Genomic DNA, 20,397 nt, shown 5'->3' with positions numbered 1-20,397 from the left:
CATTGCTCATATGTAAATTGGACACAATAATGCAATAGCATGACTCTTCTAGACATTATCAAACTTTAGCTCTTGCACTTGTCAGTTCATTCATTCACTTATTAAGTCACCATTAGCAAGAGTCTTAGCTGTTCTGATTTGAGGGATAAAGGACTACCAAAATGCCCAAGGAGAAATTGCTGTCCCAACAGTAAAAAATAACAAGATCCCCTTTTAATTGAGCCCTTGTATGTGTCAGACACAGGCTACCTTAATATAATCCTCACCAAATTATATTTGTTAGGTTTTGTTCCCATTTTGTAGATGCAGAAACTGAGGTCCAGAGAAATTTAACAATTTGCACAAATGTTACGTAGCTAGCAACGGAGGTAGTGGGATTTGACCCAGAACAGGCTTCAGAGCTTCCATTCTCAATACCCATGGCCTCACCTATATTGGACTTCCTCTGTGCTTTATTCCTTTCAACTTTGGCTGGACTTGCTCTGGGCAGATGCAGCCGATGCTAAGGAACCACACAGTCAAATGGAGATCTGAAACAGCAGGTAGGCCCATGACCCAATCAATATGGTGAGAGCTCCTGGGAGACTTTAGGTACAAGAATTGGGGGCCTAGACTCTGTGGATAATGGCTGTGTCTTGCTGTGGCCATATTAGGCAAAGTGGGCTGACCACTGTCTCTGCCTCAGCAGCAGATCCTTGTCTCTCTTCAGGGACTGCCTGGGTGACTGTCCCGGTCCATTCTTTGTCAGTGTAGGGATCTTGTCTCTCTGGCCAGAACCCACTCATCACCTGTCGTCTGCCAGATGGTAACCCGAGAAGGCCAGAGATGAGAAGCAGAGAGCAAGGCTGGAAGGGGACTGCTGGCTGGAAATACCCCCAAGAACACATTAATTTCCCTAACTGTCCTTCTGGCATAATGAAGGCGCCCAGAATCCAATCAGCTGCCCTTTGAAAGAACATGGAAACGGCTGCTCTTTTTGAAAGAGCAGGAGGCCAAGCTGAAGCCAGGCTGGGTTCTTCGTCCTGTCCTTTTTCTGGCTCTTTGTTTTGGCTTGAAGGACTCTTCTAATCTGGAGGCTGAAAACCCCATGCATTCCATTATGAAAAGGGGACCCTATAACTAACAACGTCCAAAGATTTCACAAGTGGCTTTCACATACATACCCTTTTTATTATTATTATTTTAAAAAATATTTTTATTGATTTCAGAGAGGAAGGGAGAGGGAGAGAGAGAAAGAGAGAAACATCAATGATGAGAAAGAATCATTGATCATCTGCCTCCTGCACACCCCCTCCTGGGGATGAGGCCTGCAAACCAGGCATATGCCTTGACCGGATCGGGAATCCCACCGTGACCTCCTGGTTCATGGGTCGATGCTCAACCACGGAGACACACTGGCCAGGCACATACATACCCTTTTAAAAATTTATTTTGACAATATCCCTATGATGAAGGGTATTATTATCTTCATTTTATGGCTGGGAAAACCAAACCCCAGAGAGACTGTATGATGGGGGTCGGGGAGTGTGCAGTATGAGGGATTGGGAGATCAGGACCCTAACATCAACTTCCCCCTCTATAAAAAGGGAAGGGTTGGGATGGGAGCGGGGCTGGGAGACCGGGTGAAAAAGATGAAGGGATTGAGAAGGACAGATTGGTAGTTCCAAAATAGTTACAGGGATGTAAGACACAGCAAGGGGATATAGTCAATGACATTGCGATAACGATGTATGGTGCCAGGTGGGCACTGGAACTACGTCTAACCGCCATGCTGTACCCCGGAAACTAATATAAAATAAGATTGAATGTAAACTGTAACTGAAATTGAAAAAAAAATTTTTAAAGGGAAGGATTGGCCAGTGGTAACCCTGATAGTCAATACATTTCTGCCAAATGGCTTCCTGATAAACAGATTTGGCTGCTTGCCTTCTGCCTGTCCACACCTCCTAAATCTCCCCTAAATTTCTCCACCCCACCTCCACTTTGCCAAGTTCCTTTTCTTGGCATTTTGTGCCTTGGCTCGCCCTGAAGCAAGCTAGACTTCTCTGGACTCTGTTTCCTGGTGTTTTTTTTAAGCAGGCAGACACTCAGCCGCTTGGTGGTGCTGTGTGTAAGATGTTTGTTCTCGTCAAGACACCTGGAAGTTTCTCCCGGAGAATTCAGGTTTAAAGGCAGTGACACCAGAGTGGTGCTTGCGGGGGAACGCGGTGTGGTTCATACCTGTGCGTGTGTTTCCAGCATTTGTCCACATCCTGTTCATATGGCCAGTTGGGCCTCTGAGTTCAGCGGTTCCAGGAATCCCGAGTGAGGTGCTTGTATCGGAGGGGCCAGGGAAAGACAGATCTGGCCAGGCATCCCATTCATCCAAATTCCTGGAAGTTTCTGTCCTGCTGGGGAGACAGTTCCCAGGTAGAACACGCAGATTTTTTTTTTTTTTTTGGAGGCATTAGTATACAGTCAAATGGCCTTTATCTTTCAGAGAGCTGACTTCCTGTGACTTTTAAAGGGCTGCTGTTTGTGAGATGTCGTGTCGCTTGGATACAAACTGTGGTGTAGCTGAAAAACTGGAGTTTGAGTCCTGGCTCCCTACTTGTGAGCTGCAAGACCTCAGGCAAGGCACTCCGTCTCTTAGCACATCAAGCGAAATGTGGGGAACAGACCAGTATGTAATCTCAAGTAAGATATCACTGAGAATTAAAAGAGACTACTTGTGTGAAAGTGTTTTGTAAACTGTCGAGCATGACACCGATGGGAGGTGTTGGAAACTGCCACAGTCCTTGCACAATAGCTGCTTCTCATAGGTGCTCAGGTGACGCTGGTTGGATGAATGAATGAACAGGTGGACGCAGAGGTCGTAAAGTGAAGGGCAGATTGAAAATGTGCCTGTTCAATGAAGGGTTTCAAAGGATAAGGCTGGAGAGGGAGCAGGAGAAGCAGGCCCTGGAGAGGAATGTGGGGCACATGCCTCATCTGCCAGGAAGGCAGCTCACTGTCCCCCACCAGCTGGCTGCCTGGGCAGCCTGGCTCCATTTGTGCCCAGCTGCCAGGCCCTGGGCCACTCAGGGCCCATGTGACTGTTCCAGAGCAGGCGGGCCAAGAGCTTCTGCCGTCAGGGACAGGCTGGTGATGCGCCTGGAATGCTCACGCTCTTGTGCCTGCTTTCAGAGCCCAAGTCCCTGGTGACAGTAAACATTGGGGAGGAGGGGCCCGTATCCCATGGTTAGAGATACAAATAAAAGCAGGACAGGTAAATATAGGCAATTAGGTAGGAAATTTAGATCTCAAGGCTAGTTTTTCCTGACCTAGCTTTCTTGTTTGGGACAGAGTAACTAGGGAAGTTGTATTTGCTTTGTATGGTTATTGATCTGATGTTGTTTATGTGTTATAGACCTGATAGAGTAAATCAAATAGTATTATTATTTAAAAAGTAATAATAGCAGCTACCATTGTGCCTAAGGAGGTACTATGCTAAATACTTCATAGCCATTATCTTATTTAGTTCTAGAAGGTAAGCATTAACCCTGTAGGGTCATATCATGCAACTCTATGAGGTAAATATGGTACCCATTTTATAGATGAAGAAACTGAGGTCTAATCTTTAATTACTTACTGGGGTTTTAGAGTAAGTAGATAAAAGAGCTGGAACTCAAACTGTTCATTCACCCATTTATTCATTCACAAGTAATTACTGAGAATCTATTATATACCAGGTACTGAGGATTCATGAGTGAATGATATAGATAAAAACCTCTGCTTTGTCTAGACAAATACAACAAATTAGATTATATAATATATTACATGCTGGTGAATGCTACAGTAAAGAATAAAGCAGGGAGCCCAGTCAGTGTGGCTCAGTGATTGACCGTTGACCCATGAACTAGGAGGTCATGGTTCGATTCAGGGTACATGCCTGGGTTGCAGGCTCAATCCCCAGTGTGGGGTGTGCAGGAGGCAGCTGATCAATGATTCTCTCTCATCATTGATGTTTCTATCTCTCTCCCCCTCTCCCTTTCTCTCTCTGAAATCAATAAAAACGTATTTTTTTTTTTTTTAAAGAATAAAGCAGGGAAAGGGGGTTAGGAGCACCAGCAGTGAGAACAGGGAGGAGAAGGAGGGCTGCAACGTTACACCGGATGGTCAGGAAAGACCCTGCTGACAAGGTGACATCTGAACAGAGAGCTGATGGTGTTGGGTTGCTGAGCTGCCTGGGTTAAAGAGTAGAACTTTGCTGCATTTGAACTTTTCCCAGTGGGGCAAATTGGAGAATTAGGAGGATAAGGAGAATTTCTATGCATTCACCTTTCTTTTAAGTTTATTCTCTCTTTCCTGGACTATGCAAATCCTGAGTAAGAAATAAGGAACTAAACTAAGGAGGAAGTAAAGGTAGAAAAATTCATGCTTTGAGCATTACATGCAGGGAAAGGGGAATGAGCATTCCTTAGTAAGAGAAAGTCACATTTGCTAGGTGCCTGTGTGCCAGCCCCTAAGCCCAATGCTTTCCATCCATCCATCCATCCATCCATCCATCTATCCATCCACCCTCCATCATCCATCCATCCATTTAATGTTTATATGGCACCCATTACAAACCAGATCTATACTTTCCTTAGAGAAAAGAATAAGATCTAGACCTGTACTATTGGATACAGTAGTCACTACTGAGCACTTAAAATTTGACTGGGGCACTAAAATTTTAATTTTATGCAATTAACTAAAACTTAAATTAAGAAACCTTGGAGCAATGCAAAATATTTTTTCTGTTAACTACAACTTTACTGTTTTACTAGGGTTATATTTCAGTTTAACCAGGAAAACCTCAACTGTGACTTGAGATTTATTTTAAGGGTAAAATACACAACAGATTTTGAAAACTACAAGAAGAAGGATGTAAAATATGTGTTCAATTGATTTTTTATATTGATTAATATTTATTGCATATTGAAATGGTAATATTTTGGATATACTAGGTTAAACAAAATACATTAATTTATGTTTTATTCTTGTTCTAATGTGGCTGCTAGAAAAGTTAAAGTGGTATATGTAGCTCACATTATATTTTTATTAGACAGCTCTGTTCTAGACATGACCGTTCTGGAGCTCTCAGGCGACTGGGCAGAGCTGGGCACATGGTGGAATAATTGTAACACCGTGAGGCAAGGGCTATAATAGACCCAGGAACTGGGTGCACTGGGAACAGAGAACTGAGCCTTCAGCTCTGAGATTAGAGGAGAGGTGACATCTTAAGCTATGTCTCCACAATGAGTAGGAGTTTGTCATCTGGTGGACAGGAAATGGGGCATACCAGTCATAGGGCACAGTGCGTGCAAAGGCAGAGAGGCATGAAACAGTGAGACGTGACCCTGGAACGCAGGGTCTTGGTGGGCGGAGGTGGTGCTGACATGAATCGGGAGTTTCACCATGCAGGGAAAGGGCCACGGGCATTACTGAGCAAGAGAAAGTCACATTTGTTGGGCACCTGTGTGCCAGCCACTATGCTCGATACTTTCTCCTACATTAGCTCGGTCATTGGCTCCACATATACCTGTTGAGTGCCTACTCTGTGCTAGGCATTGTTTTGGGTGCTGAATATGCAGCGAAGAACAAGACAAAGTCCCTGCCCTCATGGAGCTGACAAGTAGGTCAGGACAAGTAGGAGAGAACAGACCCAGGTCTAAGGGGTCCAGTGACTTGGGCAAAGTCACCCAGCTGGTAAGGGTCAGGGCAGGACTCAAATCCGGGTCTTTCTAACGCTAAAGTCAATGCTCTCATTACTCTATCAAGCTGTGTTAGGCTAAGGGGTTTGGACTTTGTCCTGAAGGCTACGGAAAATCAGCAGAATCTTGGAGGCAGGAGACACAGGGTGGGATGTGTGTTTTAGGAACAAACTACGGTGACTGCATGAAGGATGGCACTGAGGAGACTGACTAAAAGTGCTGTGGTTCTTGCTTTATAGTTCCCGTAGGTGTCTCTCCTTGGCATTTGTCACAGCCCCTCCTCCTGCCCCCAAATCACATCCTTCTCTCTCCAAGTCTATTTTCAATACAGTGGCTAGGGGGAGACTTCAAGCTCAGGTCTGATTATGTCACTGCTCTAATCAGAATTGGCCAGTGGCTCCTGCCTGGCTCAAAATAAAACCCACAGTTCTTACACCATTACACATAGCTCTGCAGGATTTGGTCTTTGGTTAACGCTGGCTTCCACTCCTAAGGCACTTTCATTTCATGCCCCGCTTTTATTATGAGCTGTTTCAGGAACATGCCAAGGACATTCCTGCCTCAGGGCCTTTGCACTTACTATGTCCTATGCCTGGTAGGCTCTTCCCCAGGTATCCATTCTGTCCCCCAGATATCCAGATGGTACGCTCCCTTGCTTCCTTGGGGACCTCTGCGCAAGTGTCACCTTATCATCAGAAAGTCTTCTTATCACCATCATCATTCCCTACCTCTTTAATCCTGATGTGTTCTTCTTACCAGCCCTTACCATTATCTAACACTTAAAAAATATACTTTTATTGATTTCAGAGAGGAAGGGATGGGGAGAAAGAGATAGAAACATCAATGATGAGAGAAAATCATTGATCGGCTGCCTCCGGCATGCCCCACACTGAGGACTGAACCCGCAACCTGAGCATGCGCCCTGGTTCATAGGTGGATGTTCAACCACTGAGCCATGCCAGCATGACATTTAATACATTTATTTGTCCATCTGTAAATTGTCTACCTGCATACCTAACGAAGGCAGGGACTTGTTTTTGTTCACTTGTGTCCTCAGTACCTAGGTTCAGGATGGGCCCGTGGTAAAGCTAAGTGCTTTATGGTTGAATGCATCTGCCCATTCGGGTAGCAAATGTAGAGCTGATCTCTTTATATCTCCCCAGCCTTCCCAGAACCCCTTGTTTAACCTCAGTGGAACCCTGAAGGCTCTCCCATTGTCGCCGGTCAGAGGTTTCCCCCACCTACTCTAGCACATTCCTGCATGTGACACATTTGCTTTCTGGTGGCTGCTCTTCCCAGGGTGGCACAGTGTTGTTTTCTGCTTCTGGAATGCTTTCCCTGTTGACGGGGAATTTCTCACATTTCAGTTTCTGTTCTCTATAATAGAACCTTCCAGTGAATCCCGCTGTTTTTTTTCCCCTCAGGAAGAAGCTATCTTATTTTTCAGTGTAAAGTTCATGACAGAGAAAACAAAGCAAATGGAACTGTTGCCAGCTGTCCTCTTGCCCCATCCTCTGCACTCGGACACAGAGGAGGGAGGGAGAAAAATAAGGAATGTGCGAGAAACATAAAACCGAAATCTGCAAAAGGGCCCAAATGGTCAGCGCTGCAGCCATCGTAACTCATCTCACCGGATGACATCATGCCACAGAGAGGCAGAGACACCTGCCCGGGGCGGCGCCACTGTGTGCAGCAGGGGTAGGAGCCCTGGCCTTGTCCCCATACCATGGTGGCTACTCAAACCGGTGTTCTTCCCCAACAGGAGCCTTCTGCCCTCTTCAACACCAAGTGGATGAGAAAAACAAAAAGTAAGATCTCAGTCTGGATGGTTTCAGTTGAATCCTTGTAACATCCGCTGGTTCTATTAATAATTCTGTTTCCTGATGTCATCTGTCCACTCCCATGAAGAGGCCTCCTCTTGTATCCTTTTAAACACAAAATATAGTACCTGTGGGAAGGTGGCAAATAATATTAATGGCAACATACATCTCATGCTGTTTTTAGTACTTTTTTTTTTTGCATTAACTCAATTGGTCCTCAACAAAAACCCTTTGAGCTTGGTATTATTAATGTCCCCATTTTAAAGATGAGGAAACTGGGAAACAAAGAGGAAGTTGTCCAGGATTGCTCAGCTTAAAAGTGGTCACGTCAGGGTTTGAATTCAGTGGTTTTCATTCTGGATTCTATGCTCTTAACCACCATTCTTACTGCTTCTTTAGTCACTTAGCGGAGGAAGAAACATAGCTTTCTATTTTTTTTAAAAAAGATATTTTTTTATTGGTTTCAGAGGAAGTGAGAGGGAGAGAGAGGTGAAACAGGGAATGATGAGAGAGAATCATCGATCGACCGCCTCCTGCACTCCTCACACTGGGGATCAAGCCTGCAACTGGCATGTGCCCTGACGGGGAATTGAACCATGACCTCCTAGTTCATAGGCTGACACTCAACCACTGAGTCACACCAGCTGGGCAACATAGCTTTCTGTTTTGATTTGTGAGTAAATTTTAGTTTTTACTTTAGCTATCTATTTCACATTCAAATAGCCTCGGTGCTCCCAAGAAGTTTGGTGGCCAGAGGTCAGTTGACTACTGTAAATTGTGTTGAATACCCACAGACTGGGAGCTGCATGAAGATGAGACCATTCCCGTGTTGTCCCAGGACATCCTCAGCCCCAGATACCTGGCATGCAGTAAGAAAATAAGACATATAGTTGAATGAGTAAATTTATTGCTTACTGTCTTATGACCACTCTATACTCCTCTTTGGTTTCTGATACATGTAACTGAGGAAAAAAAATTAAAGGAAAAACTGGCTCCATAGACTCTGCTTTTTCCTTATATAAGTAAGTAGACAGGAAATAAAAAAGTGGCATTATTGGTTTCATCTATTCAGATGGTTGTTATAATCTTCAATTTTGTTTTTTATATGTAAACTAGAGGCCTGGTGCATGAAATTCGTGCATTGGGGGGGGGGGTGTCCCTCAGCCCAGCCTGCACCCTCTCCAATCTGGGACCCCTCGAGGGATGTCCTACTGCCCATTTAGGCCTGATCCTGGTGGGATCGGGCCTAAACAGGAAGTCGAACATCCCTCTCACAATCCAGGACTGCTGGCTCCCAACTGCTCACCTGCCTGCCTTCCTGACCGCTTCTGCCTGCCAGCCTGATAACCCCCTAACCACTCCCCTGCCAGCCTGATTGATGCCTAACTGCTCCCCTGCCAGCCTGTTTGCCCCTAACAGCCCTGCAGGCCTGGTCACGCATAACTGCCCTGCAGGCCTGGTCACCCATAACTGCCCTCCCCTGCAGGCCTGGTCCCCCCCAACTGCTCTCCCCTGCAGGCCTACGTCCCCCCCAACTGCCCTTCCCTGTAGGCCCGGTCGCCTCAACTTCCCTCTTCTGCCGGCCTGGTCACCCCTAATTGCCCTCCCCTGCAGGCTTGATCGCCCCCAACTGCCCTCCCTTGCAGGCCTGGTCCCTCCCAACTGCCCTTCCCTGCTGGCCATCTTGTGTCTACATGGGGGCAGCCATCTTTGACCACATGGGGGCAGCCATCTTGTGTGTTGGAGTGATGGTCAATTTGCATATTACTCTTTTATTAGATAGGATAGAGGCCTGGTGCACGGGTGGGGGCCAGCTGGTTTGCCCTGAACGGTATTCTGGATCAGGGTGGGGGTTCCCTTGGGGCGTGGGGCGGCCTGGGCGAGGGGCCTGTGGTGGTTTGCAGGCTGGCCACGCCCCCCGGTGACCCAAGCGGAGGCCCTGGGATCTGGGATTTATTTATCTTCTATAATTGAAACTTGTAGCCTTGAGCATAGCCAAGCCTCCTGCTTGCTCTGTAGCCATTTTTGTTTGGATTTGTTTATCTTCTATAATTGAAACTTTGTAGCCTTGAGCGGAGGAGGCCAAGGCAGGCCAGGGTGTGTGGAAAGCTTGGCTTCCTCCATCGCCGGGGGCAACTCAAGCCTCCTACTCTCTCCAGCACCGTGGCTGCTGCCATTTTTTTGGGATTTATTTATCTTCTATAGCTGAAACTGTGTAGCCTTGAGTGGTGGCCTGGGCCTGCCAGGGTGTGTGGAAAGCTTGGCTTCCTCCATTGCCAGGGAAATCCAAGCCTCCTGCTCGTTCCGTGGCTGCAGCCATCTTGGTTGGGTTAATTTGCATACTTGCTCCTGATTGGCTGGTGGGCATGGCTTGTGGGTGTAGCGGAGTGATGGTTAATTTGCATATTACTCTTTTATTAGATAGGATATGACTTAGTATAAGCTGTGTGTATTAGTGAGGGCAATACTTGCTGCTATCACAAGAACACCCTCTAATTTCTGGGGTTTAACAGAATGCAAGTTTTTCCTACTCATGTACCAGTCCAATGTCCTGATCCAAGGGTGGCTTCATTCCTCAAGTTGATGCAGGGACCCAGGCTCCTTTTCTCTAGTAGAGTCCACCATCTACTGGAGCCTTGGAATCCTTTGCTTCCAGCAAGGCAAAGTGGGGAAGGCACACCCAGTTTTTAAACATCCTAGCCTGGAAGTAATAACCATTATTTTTGCTCATATTCCATTAGAGAGAACTAGTCACGTGACCATGCTTGGATGCAAGGGAGGCTGGGAAATATAGCCTCAGCTGAGCAGCAGTTCATCAACTCCCCTATAAAAGGAGAAGCATGAGTTTTTGGTGGGCAGCTAGCAATCTCTGCCACAGTGAAGAATGAGCAGCTTCTTAGATTGCTCTTTAATGCAAGATATCTACCAGATAACATACTGAAGTTGGAAATGTCTTCGGTAACTTTTCAAAACCTCAACTAGAAAATGGGAAGACTAGTGTCAACCAAAGCACAGCTACTCACTGATGTGAGCTGGGATGTCAGGCAGCTTGGAATAGGGGCCTGGGCAAAATCTTAGTCAGAGACTTGGGTTCAAACCCTGATTCAGGTAGTTACCGGCTGTCCAATCACAAGTAACTTAACTTCTTTGAGACTCAATGTTCTCAACAGCCAAATGGGGATCATAACACCCAAATGGCAGCTTTATGGTGATTAGAAATAATACATATAAAGGTCCTGGAAGATGGTAGATACATGATAATTGATATTACCGTTTTCTGGACAAAGATTTCTCAAGAAAGCACACATACCTTCTTTCTTTTAAGTGGTTTGGAAAGAAAGTGTAATAAAAAACAAGCAATGAGCCTTATGAAACCTAAGTTATAGGACTGTGTGGCTGTAATACTTCCAACTACAGATGTTAGAACAACTGTCCTATATCCGGGATGATCCCAGAAATCAGTCTATACAAGCAATAGGATTAAACTGCTTGGAATTGTCTAATAGGAGCCACGGAAGATGAAAAGTAAGTCTATTAATAGCCATGATTTATTGAATGTATATATTATATCCCTTAATCCCCACACCAACCCCATGGGACATATTATTGTTACCACCACCAATATCACCTATGTTATTACCATCACCATTTTGCAGATGAGAGAACCGAGACATAGAGAGGGCAAAGAGTTGCCCAAGATTGTCAATTGCTGGTGGTGGAACAGGGATTTGAACGTAGGCAGTCTGACTCCAGAATGCAAGCTCTATCTAAATCCAGGAGTTGGGGGGTCTTGTTGGAGGAAAAGCTTTATCTATGGAAAACACGGAATACAATGCGTGATAACATTGTGCTGAAGTGTGGTTCCAATTATAAATGCTATAGGAATTCAGTCTGGAGAGGAACTCCCAGTGCTTGGGTAGGACTGTGTGCCAGGCATTGTACTGGGTATTTCCAGCCTGCCCATTTAAGGACAGGCAGCACAGCATCTGTGGAAGAGCACAAGGTTTGGACTGGACAGGCAGGGTTGAAATCCAGGTGCTGCTATTTACAACCTGTGTCATCTCAGACAAATGACTTAAGTTTTGTGATACGGTTTCCTCAATGGAAAATGTGGATTACAACAACCACCCTGAAGGGTTTACTGTCATGAAATGGTACCAGCCTATGCTAGGAGCTAGTCACTCAACAAATACGGATGACGTCCCAGGCACTTGGGAGCAAACTATCAGCTAGAATAAGCTGGGTTATGCTGCTGTAACACCCCCCCCGCCCCTCGCCCCAGCCCCTGAAATCTCGCTCACATTACTTTTCCAACACAGGTTCCCTGCGACTGCTTTGCCATCTTTACAGAGACCCAGGCTGGCTGGTGGAGGCTCTATCTTGGTACTTACATGGTTGTCAAGACAGGATTGCCAAGACTGTACTTTCAGAATTGTCAAAAGACCTGAGGATTTGGCCATTGGATCTGTAAAGTTTCTACATGAAAATAGTGCTCTCATTCCATTGCCCTAAAAGCAAGGCATATGGCCCACATCTCATTTCAAGAGGTTGGGGTAGTGGATTCCTACCACATCCCCAGGAAGGGAAAGAACCAGAAGAGAGCTGGTGAACAGTTTTAATTACCACTACAGACATAATCTGTTTCCCTGTAAAACAGGTGGGTAATCCATATTTTAAGAAGAGGAAACTGAAGCCTTGAGAGGTGAAGTCATTTGACCAAGGTCACACGTCCTATTCCCTGGGGAGCCTGGCTCACCCCTTCCCGCTACTCATTCTGACACTTCATTCTACATGCACGCTGTCTGCAGACTTTGTCTGAAAGCAGAACAGTCTCAGGGTGGGGACGGGGAGGCACTGCAAGTGTGGAGGACAGAACAGGGATGAAGTAAACATGGCCTTGTGCTTGTCTTATGCAATAACTAGTGTGCTCCTGGGGAAGGCGGGAAGGGGCAGAGGGGTCATGTGGAGCCTCGCTAGAAGAGAAGGGTGGACAGATAATACCAAGCACTGGACGTGGCAGAGGGGCAGGCCTGGAGGATGGGATGACTGCCTTGTTTTAGGCCATGACTCTGGCAGCAGGGAGGGGGCTCTCGGAGAGGACATGCTATTGCAGGAGTCCAGGCTAAGGCGATAGGGGTAGACGGCTGTGAAGACAGCAGGAATGCAGGAGGGATGACCCTGAGAGCTGCGGAGGAGGGTCCAGCCCGGCTCACTGGTGAAAAAAGTACAGAGCCACCTGGCGATCTGCAGATCGCACCAGACATTCTTCATACCTCACCCTTCCTATACCCGTCTGGTGTACGGCACCATTTTTAAACATTTCCCTAAGGCCTCTTTTTCTCTTGCCGGCTTCCTTATTTTTCTTTGCCTCTTTAAGAAGGGGGCTGGGGGAGGTTGCGGCTTTGCTGCGGTCGGAGGCCTTCCCTGCCTGACTCCCAGCTTGGGGTGTAAGGTCGCTGTTACCACCTCCAGGATCTGGTCCTTCCAGTTTAAGGATAAATTCCGAGGCCGAAGGGGCCAATAGGCCCGCAAGTGGCCTCCCGCTCAGCAGGCCGCGGGCCCTGCTCTATCCGAGGTCCCTGGCTTGCCCACCTCCGAAGGCGGCCTCGGTGGGAAGGGTGGGCGCCCGGCTCTGCACTGACGCCTCGAGCGCCCCGTCTCTTCCACATCCCCAACTCTCCTCTCCCGGGCCTGGATGGTGACGAAAGACCCGAAGGCCGGCGGCGGGCCCCAGGTTCCGCCTCCGAGTCTCCCTTCCTCCGTTCTTCGGGGAGGGCCCGGGTCAAAGCGCTCCTTTTGGGGTTCTCAGGGTCGCGCACTGTCCCCGGCGGGCGGCCATCCCTCAGGCCCGCGGGCGGGAGGGGTGCGCATGCGGCGGGAGGGGGCCGTGACTCACCGCCTGAAACCCAACACCCGCCGGCTCCCCTCCCCCAGCCTCTCCCCCAGCTCCGGCTGGGCAGCCGCGGCGACACCTAAAAGAATGAAGGGGCGCCCGGGCCCGTGGCGCCCCGGGCCGGATCGCGAGCGGGCCCCGGCGGCCCCCGGCACGGAGCGCTCTCGGTGGCTCGGGCCCTGGGCTCGGCGAGCAGCGGCCGCCGCCCGGGCGCGAGCCAGAAGGGAGGCCCGGAGGCCGGAGCAGGAGGCGGCGGCGGCGGTGGAGGGCCCGGGCCCGCGGTAGCTGCGGCGAGCGAGTCCGGGGAGGGAGCGCCCGAGCTTGAAACCCCCCGGCCCCCGTCCCGGCCAAGCGAGGACAAAGCCCCCGGCCTCTGCTGCGGCCTGCGCCGCGCCGCGCCGCACAAAGGGCGAGTCGCGACACGCTCCCATCCCCCTCCAGCTCGGGGTGGCCCGGCCGGGGGCGGCGGGGAGGTGGGGAAGCCCCTGCCGCCCCGCCTCTCGCCCCCCTCCCCCGGGACCCGCCAACGCGCCGCCCCGCCCCGCCCCCGCCCGTCTGCCCGTCCTCCCGGGGAGGGGTCGGGGGGCGCGGCGCCCACATAACACTCCCCTCCTGCGCTCGGAGCCACCCCCTCTCCCCTCCCTCCTGCAAACACCACCGCCTCTCCTGCCACCGCCGCCACCTCGCCCGCCGCTGCTCAGTGCGCGCGGCCGGTGGGCGGTGCGCGGACCGTGCGCGCCGGGGGCGCCAGATGTGCAGTCCCCGCCGCCGCCAGTGACCCAGCCGCAGCCCCAGTTGGATCCGGCCGCCTCCTCCATGCTGCGGGGGCGACGTTGAGCGCACCCCGACTTCCCTCGGCGGGGACCCAGACACCCCGAGTGCTGTGCCGGGTCCTGCCCTGTCCATCCACTCGTCCCGAGTTTGGACATGGAGGGGGCCGCTGCGCCCGCGGCCCGGGACGGCCCTGACTTGGGGCCGGGGGCGCCGGGTTCTCCCCCGGAGGCGGTGGCGGGGGCGACCGCAGCCCCCGCAGCGGCGGCCCCGGAGCCCAGGAAGCCGCACGGGGTGAAGCGGCATCACCACAAGCACAACTTGAAGCACCGCTATGAGCTGCAGGAGACGCTGGGCAAAGGCACCTACGGCAAAGTCAAGAGGGCCACCGAGAGGTTCTCGGGCCGAGTGGTGAGTGCGGGAAACCCCGGGGGGCGGGGGGCGTCCACGCACTGGGGACCGAGGGCGCCAGGGGCGGGGGCTTTGGGTGCTGAGTCTCTCTGGTCTGAGAGGGGGCTTTCCGGGAACCCCCAGACAGCTCCACTCTCCCCCTAGCTCCCCGTGACTCAGGCGTGTTTCTCTCCTGAAACACTTGTTACATCCTGTCTGCGCATATTTTGGGGGGTTTTATCCCAACAGCAAAGTAGTGTTTATGATTTGCAAACACTTTGCAAGGTTGGGACCGTCGGGGTCTCCCCTCTAGGGCGCGCGTTCAGACCTTGCCCTGGAATGCCTTATTGCTCCAACTCCAAAATAGTTCCAAGCTCTCAGCTCAGAGCTGGTCCCCCAAATCCCGTGTCCTGCAGATGAATGCGACCCCCCTCCTCCCACCCTCCCACTCTCCCACTCATCCTCCCTATCACCTTGATGCTGCTGTCCCTGCAAGGGAGGACGCACTCCTGCCTGTTTTTCAGAGAGAAGGTTAGGGAGCAAAAAGTAAAGGCTGCTGCAGGCATGAGGGCTGTGACAGTTTGGCCCGGCTTCTGGGAGGACTGAGATGCCCAGGGCATGAGTAGCCACACAGATGCTGAGTTGCCGCCCGACTCAATTACACTTCAGGTCCTGACTGCAGGGCTACCAAATTGCTTCAGGAGTCTGGCCCAGCCGCCCCACTCTTTGTGACAGCTGAAACCCTGCCAGTGTCCCGGCATCATAGGCACAGCCCCAAAGAGCTCCTTGAGTGCCTTGGGGTCTCTAGATTGTCGCCAACGTGTTTGTTGTCATTTTCCTTTCTGCAGAACAGGCCCTGGTAATCCACACGGCTTGTGGCTAGAGGATTGGGTTCAAAGTGACTGACTGTTGCAGAAAGATTTTGTGTGGTGTGCGGCAGAAAATTAACAGGGTTCTTTGATTTGAAGCATATCTGATGCATTTTAATCATTTTAGCGCCAGACTAATTTTGGGACTCCTTGTGTGCACATTTTGGGGTGTTCCGTGGCCCAGGGTGGGTTATAAACTTAACAAATAAGGGTGGGGGGTTGGGAGGGGGGAAGGGAGGAAGCAAAATGAATCGGTGAATGAATTGGTAGGTTGATGTTCCTATTTTTCTTTTGCACATGTGCAGAGATTGTTCTGTGAAAACCAAAGAAGGGGGGCACCAATCAGAAAGTTCAGCCCCCCCCCCCTTCTCAAATATTTGGATTCCTGGATAACTTCCTCATTCTAAGCCTCACTGTGTGGGTTGATATAACTTTATCCTATAGCTTTTTAAAAAAAGTCTGTTGTAGGTTAATTGGAAATTTGAGACGTTGTACATTATGTATTTTAAGCTGTCTCCAATTTAAAAATTCTATAGCAAGCAAAAGTAGTGGAGAATTCACTCTGGGCAGGTGCCATTTTTGAAGGCTGAAAAATTTAAAGAGGACGCGGTTGTAACGATGCCCTTGGAGGAACACCTTTCCAGGTTTGCAGAAGAAGAGGCTGAGAAACGTGAACTTCATTCATGCTTTTCTTCTGCGGTGATATTCCCCAGGCTGGATGTTGAATAAGCAAAAACTAAGCTTAGCTCCTTGCTCGTGTTGTCTTAATAGCTGCTGAAGAATCGCGCTGGGAAGTTGGAAAGTGGGATAATGAAAAACAGACGCGGTTAGAGCTGCAGGTTGAGGATGTGAGCTTGTGAGGGGTTGAGTGGTAAGGGTGTGTCTGGGTGGATCTGTGAGGTGGCACAGAAGCCTGAATGCTGGGGAGCTGCCGCAAACAGAAAGAATGAAACCTTGTATTATGGCAGGTACCTTTCTGAGTTTCCCTGGAGCTTCCTGTCAGGCATTCGTCTGGCTGTCGGATCCACAGAGTAAGTTAGAGTGGAAGCGATTGCATCAGTAGAGGGGAGCCTGCCCTTCTCTTTCGGTGGGTGTCTTCCTTTATTTTCAGAAACTCTGAGCATTCCGTCGGGATTTAATTGAATGCCCACTAGGGGGCGCCCTGAGAACGGAAGAGGCTCATTTCTCAGCGGCAGGACTTAAGTCCAGATGTTATTGTCCAGCCCTAGTTCAGTTTCCCATTGTGCTGTTTATTTTAGCTCAATCTCTTGTTTTACTCAAAAATTAATGCAGAGATTTTGAATCTGGTAGCAGACCCAGACCCAGAAACTGGCAATCTCCAAACTGCTTTCAACTGAATAGGCGTGCTTTCAATGTTTGCAAAATCATCTGGTGAAAACCTAGCATTACATAGGTGGGAAAACTAGTGGGTGAGGTGGGGTGAATGGGAGGCCTCCTTGGCCTTGAGTCCTCCCCCTGCTGAGCACACTGCTCACAGACGGTGTAAGAAATTAAGTGAGAAGCAGGAATTGTCAGGTGGAAAATTCTCTGTGTCTGGCTGAACAGAAAATAAAACAAACATAAAAACAATTTGGTCAACGAATTGTTCTTGCCATACAGCGCTTGGTGACTCAGAATCTGTCAAGAGCAGCAAGAAATTTTCATTTAAACTGGCAGTTTTCTTCTGGTTCCAAGGATGCACTAAACAGCAACAATTTACTTGTAAGGTACCATTGAGGAGACTTGGCAAGCACTGTCTCAATTCTGCCTTTTCAATCTTCAGGGAGAATTCGGCAGTGATTTGTTGTCATTTGCAGCCTTGCCTTTTAGAGCACTTCTTATGAGGTGTGGTGGTTGTAAGCGACTTTGCCAAGGCGAGTGGCTGGAGTCGGGAGTTGGGTGTCAGGCTGCATGAGATGCTGTGCCATCAGCACTCCTGAGACAGAGAAGTGTTTAAAAACAGGAATGTTGTGGCTTTTAATTGCATGTCTGGAGGGCCTTCTGAATCAAACAAAACACCACACAGCATTATCTTCTGTGAAAGGCAGTTCCAAAAAGGGTTGCAGAATCAGGAAATTGTATCAGCTAGTCCAGCCCTCCGCATGGTCCAGGCATCGTCCCCTCTTCAATCCCAAATGTGGTCTTCAGGCCACTGCCCGAGCCTGTCCACAAGACAGGGACTCAAAGTGGCTTCTTCCGGAAGTTAACAAGCCCAACAATGAGGTGTTCTTGGAGAAGGGCTGAGAGCCCTGGCTTGCATTCAAATCCTGACACATTCCTTGCTAGCCTTGTGACCTTGTGCAGGCTATATAGCAGTTTGAGACCTCAGTTTTCTCATTTGTATAATGGGCAAATAAGGGTACTAAGCTCATGGGCTTATTGTGAGAATTGAGTAAAATGATCTATAGAAAGCCTCAAATGGGGACATAAGCCAATTTCAGTTGCCTCTTTTTAGCAAGTTCTCCCTCTTCCCCCTTATTTTAGTTAGACTTCCATTTACATTTTAAGGCCATCAGAAAGGCATGATGCTCTGGACAGCCTTATCATTCAGAGAGAGAGAGAAGAAATAATCAACTTTTTAGTTAATTAAGGAATGCTAGGGAAGTGTGCCCATAGGAAGCCAAGGCTCTATTCCAGTAGGCTCTGGAAATATTTCCAAAGCCTTGAATTTAGGCTTTGTTTATGGCAGAATTCTTGTTTTGCTACAATTTTGGCCACGCTGCCGAGTGAGCCCCCGTGTCGAAACACGGCATGCATTTTCTTTGAGCCAAACCCCCCAGACCTTCAGGCGGCACAAAATATTGACAAAAAAATACCAAAACCAAAAACAACATTTTGGGGAGAGGTGTCATGTGATCACCTCACTGCCAAGAGCCAAATTCAACTTTCCCTGGGCACCAGGTTATCTCTTGTACGGGGTGTTGTATAAGCAGGAGGGAAGGTCTGTGGGAGGGGTCTGGCATGGGAGTGACAGGCCTGGTGGGCAGAGTGTGCCCCCAGGTCCTAGAGCACTAGCTGGAGTGATGGGCCATCCTCACTTGGCAAAGCTACTGACTTGACCCAAAATGGGTGTTGTAAGCATTGGCCCTGTTATTCATAGCCTGGTGCTGGAATATTTGCAGATCAAGGGAGTGAATTAGCAGGCTGGCCTGCTGAGCCGGGGCAGGGCGTGTGTGGCTGTCATATGCACGTGTCATGTTGCAGCTAAGACCCGACTCCAGTTTCAGGGATCCAGGGACCTCGGCAAACATGTGGTCTAAACTTCTTATCCTGGAGGTGGGAAACATGAGGCATAGAGCGTTAGGTGACTTTTCTGAGGTTGCACAGCTCATCAATGACTGGGCTGGGTCGAAGAAACCTGGTTCTTAATTTGGTATTTTTCCATCACTCATTTAATAATACATCTTTCCTAGAGCAAGACATGATCCTCACTCTTAAAGAGCTTATAATCTGGTAGCAAAGATGAAATGTACTTACAAATATTGAACTAATTCAGCTCAGTTCAACAGATTTATTAGCGTCTGCCATATGCTTCTCGCCATGTTAAATGCTGGGACATAGACAAAGAACTTACCGTCTGGCGGAAGAGATAGGATTAAGCAGTGGCTAGGCCGTGGATTCCTCTTCTATGCAGGACTTGATGATTTCAGGTCATTTTCAAGTCGGAATGTAGTTCATTGAAGCTTAGTTCATGACATTGAGTTTGATCCTGGAGAGGAACACCCCTTCCCAGTATTAGCCCTGCTGCTTATATTACTACCAGCTGATATCTTGGGAGAGCCTGGGGTGTGTCTACTTCACATTTTCTCTGATCCTCTTGTCAGTGCTAAGAGGTATGTACTCTAGTTAGACCCATTTAATAGATAGGGAAGGTGAGGCTTTAGGGAGGTTTAGTCACTTGCCCAGAGCTTATACAGTTAGACAGTGTCAAATGCATCTATCTGTTTTGAAACCTGTTGCTTTTAGAGAAATGGAGAACCTTCCTTATGTTGTCCAGCTGGTCACTTCTGGATTTGGGCATGGTTGCTCCACTTGTGGTGCCAGAAGACCAGCCATGGGGTGATTATTTTCCTGGGGGGTTTCTCGCTGATGTCCAGCAGGGGATCTAGAGAAGAGGCCTTGGAATACTGTACGATTAGGGACAACAAGTGCTGTTGAAGATGACCTTTGATTTGAGTTTCAGAAGACTGAAATATGAGGGGTTTCAGCTAGGGGGCAGATTCTAGGGTGAGCTGGGACCAGAGGGAGGCAAGATGGGTAAAATAGGATGGGGTTAATAATAATAATAATATATAATAACAACAACAGCTAACACTTCTTGAGTGATTATAACATGCCAGGCACATATAAACTGATTTAATCCTCCTAATAATTCTGCAATGATCTCATTTTCCAGATGAAGAAACTGAGTCACAGAGAGGTTCCCTAGCCTGCCAAGGTCACAGGTCATGTGAATGCAGAGACCTTGGCCATCTCCCCTCCTCTAGGGGGCTGGGCTAGGTTCTGATCGCAGTGGGGCCCTGAACCCATCTGACGGGTGGGCTGGCTCAGAACAGGGAGGCCAGCCCGGAGGTTTTCGCAAGAGTTAAGGTATGAGAAGATAAGAATCGGACTGCGTTGGGAGAGAAAGATATGTCTGCTGGCGAACTATCTGCTCTTGAGCCACAAGTATGTTTTAATGAACCAGGTCAAAGAGCTCTCTACCTGGACACACACTGAGTTTTTTGTTGCCTAAGAATCCTCAGATTCTAGAAGCCCTAGGGGGCCTCGGGAGGTCAGCCCGTTCACATCTTTGCTTGGAGACAGAAATGCACACACACCACGCGCCAGGCCTTCATGGCGTCATTTCCTCCTGGGAAGCATCAGGAGATAAGGGTTGAGTCAGGTATCTTGTCTGTTTTGTTGGTAAGCCCTGTCTAACTGTCTTGAACTCACTGTCA

The 20,397-nt window shown here is 48.9% G+C and overlaps 1 protein-coding gene across 1 annotated transcript in view; it reads left to right on the top strand.

Moving 5' to 3' along the window:
• The first annotated feature begins 14,126 nt into the window (after positions 1 to 14,126).
• NUAK1 (NUAK family kinase 1) overlaps positions 14,127 to 20,397 on the top strand; it is a 71,672-nt gene continuing 65,401 nt past the window's right edge. The window contains exon 1 of the mRNA XM_080661328.1: positions 14,127 to 14,609. Coding sequence (XP_080517454.1) covers positions 14,355 to 14,609 — 255 coding nt within the window. The 5' untranslated portion in view covers positions 14,127 to 14,354. The remainder of the gene's footprint in view (positions 14,610 to 20,397) is intronic.

The sequence above is a fragment of the Plecotus auritus genome (genome assembly GCF_963455305.1).
Source record: "Plecotus auritus genome assembly, chromosome: 3".
Classification (NCBI taxonomy): domain Eukaryota; kingdom Metazoa; phylum Chordata; class Mammalia; order Chiroptera; family Vespertilionidae; genus Plecotus; species Plecotus auritus.
The sequence above is the reverse complement of the archived record's forward strand: the minus strand, read 5'-3'. Positions and strand labels throughout refer to the sequence as shown.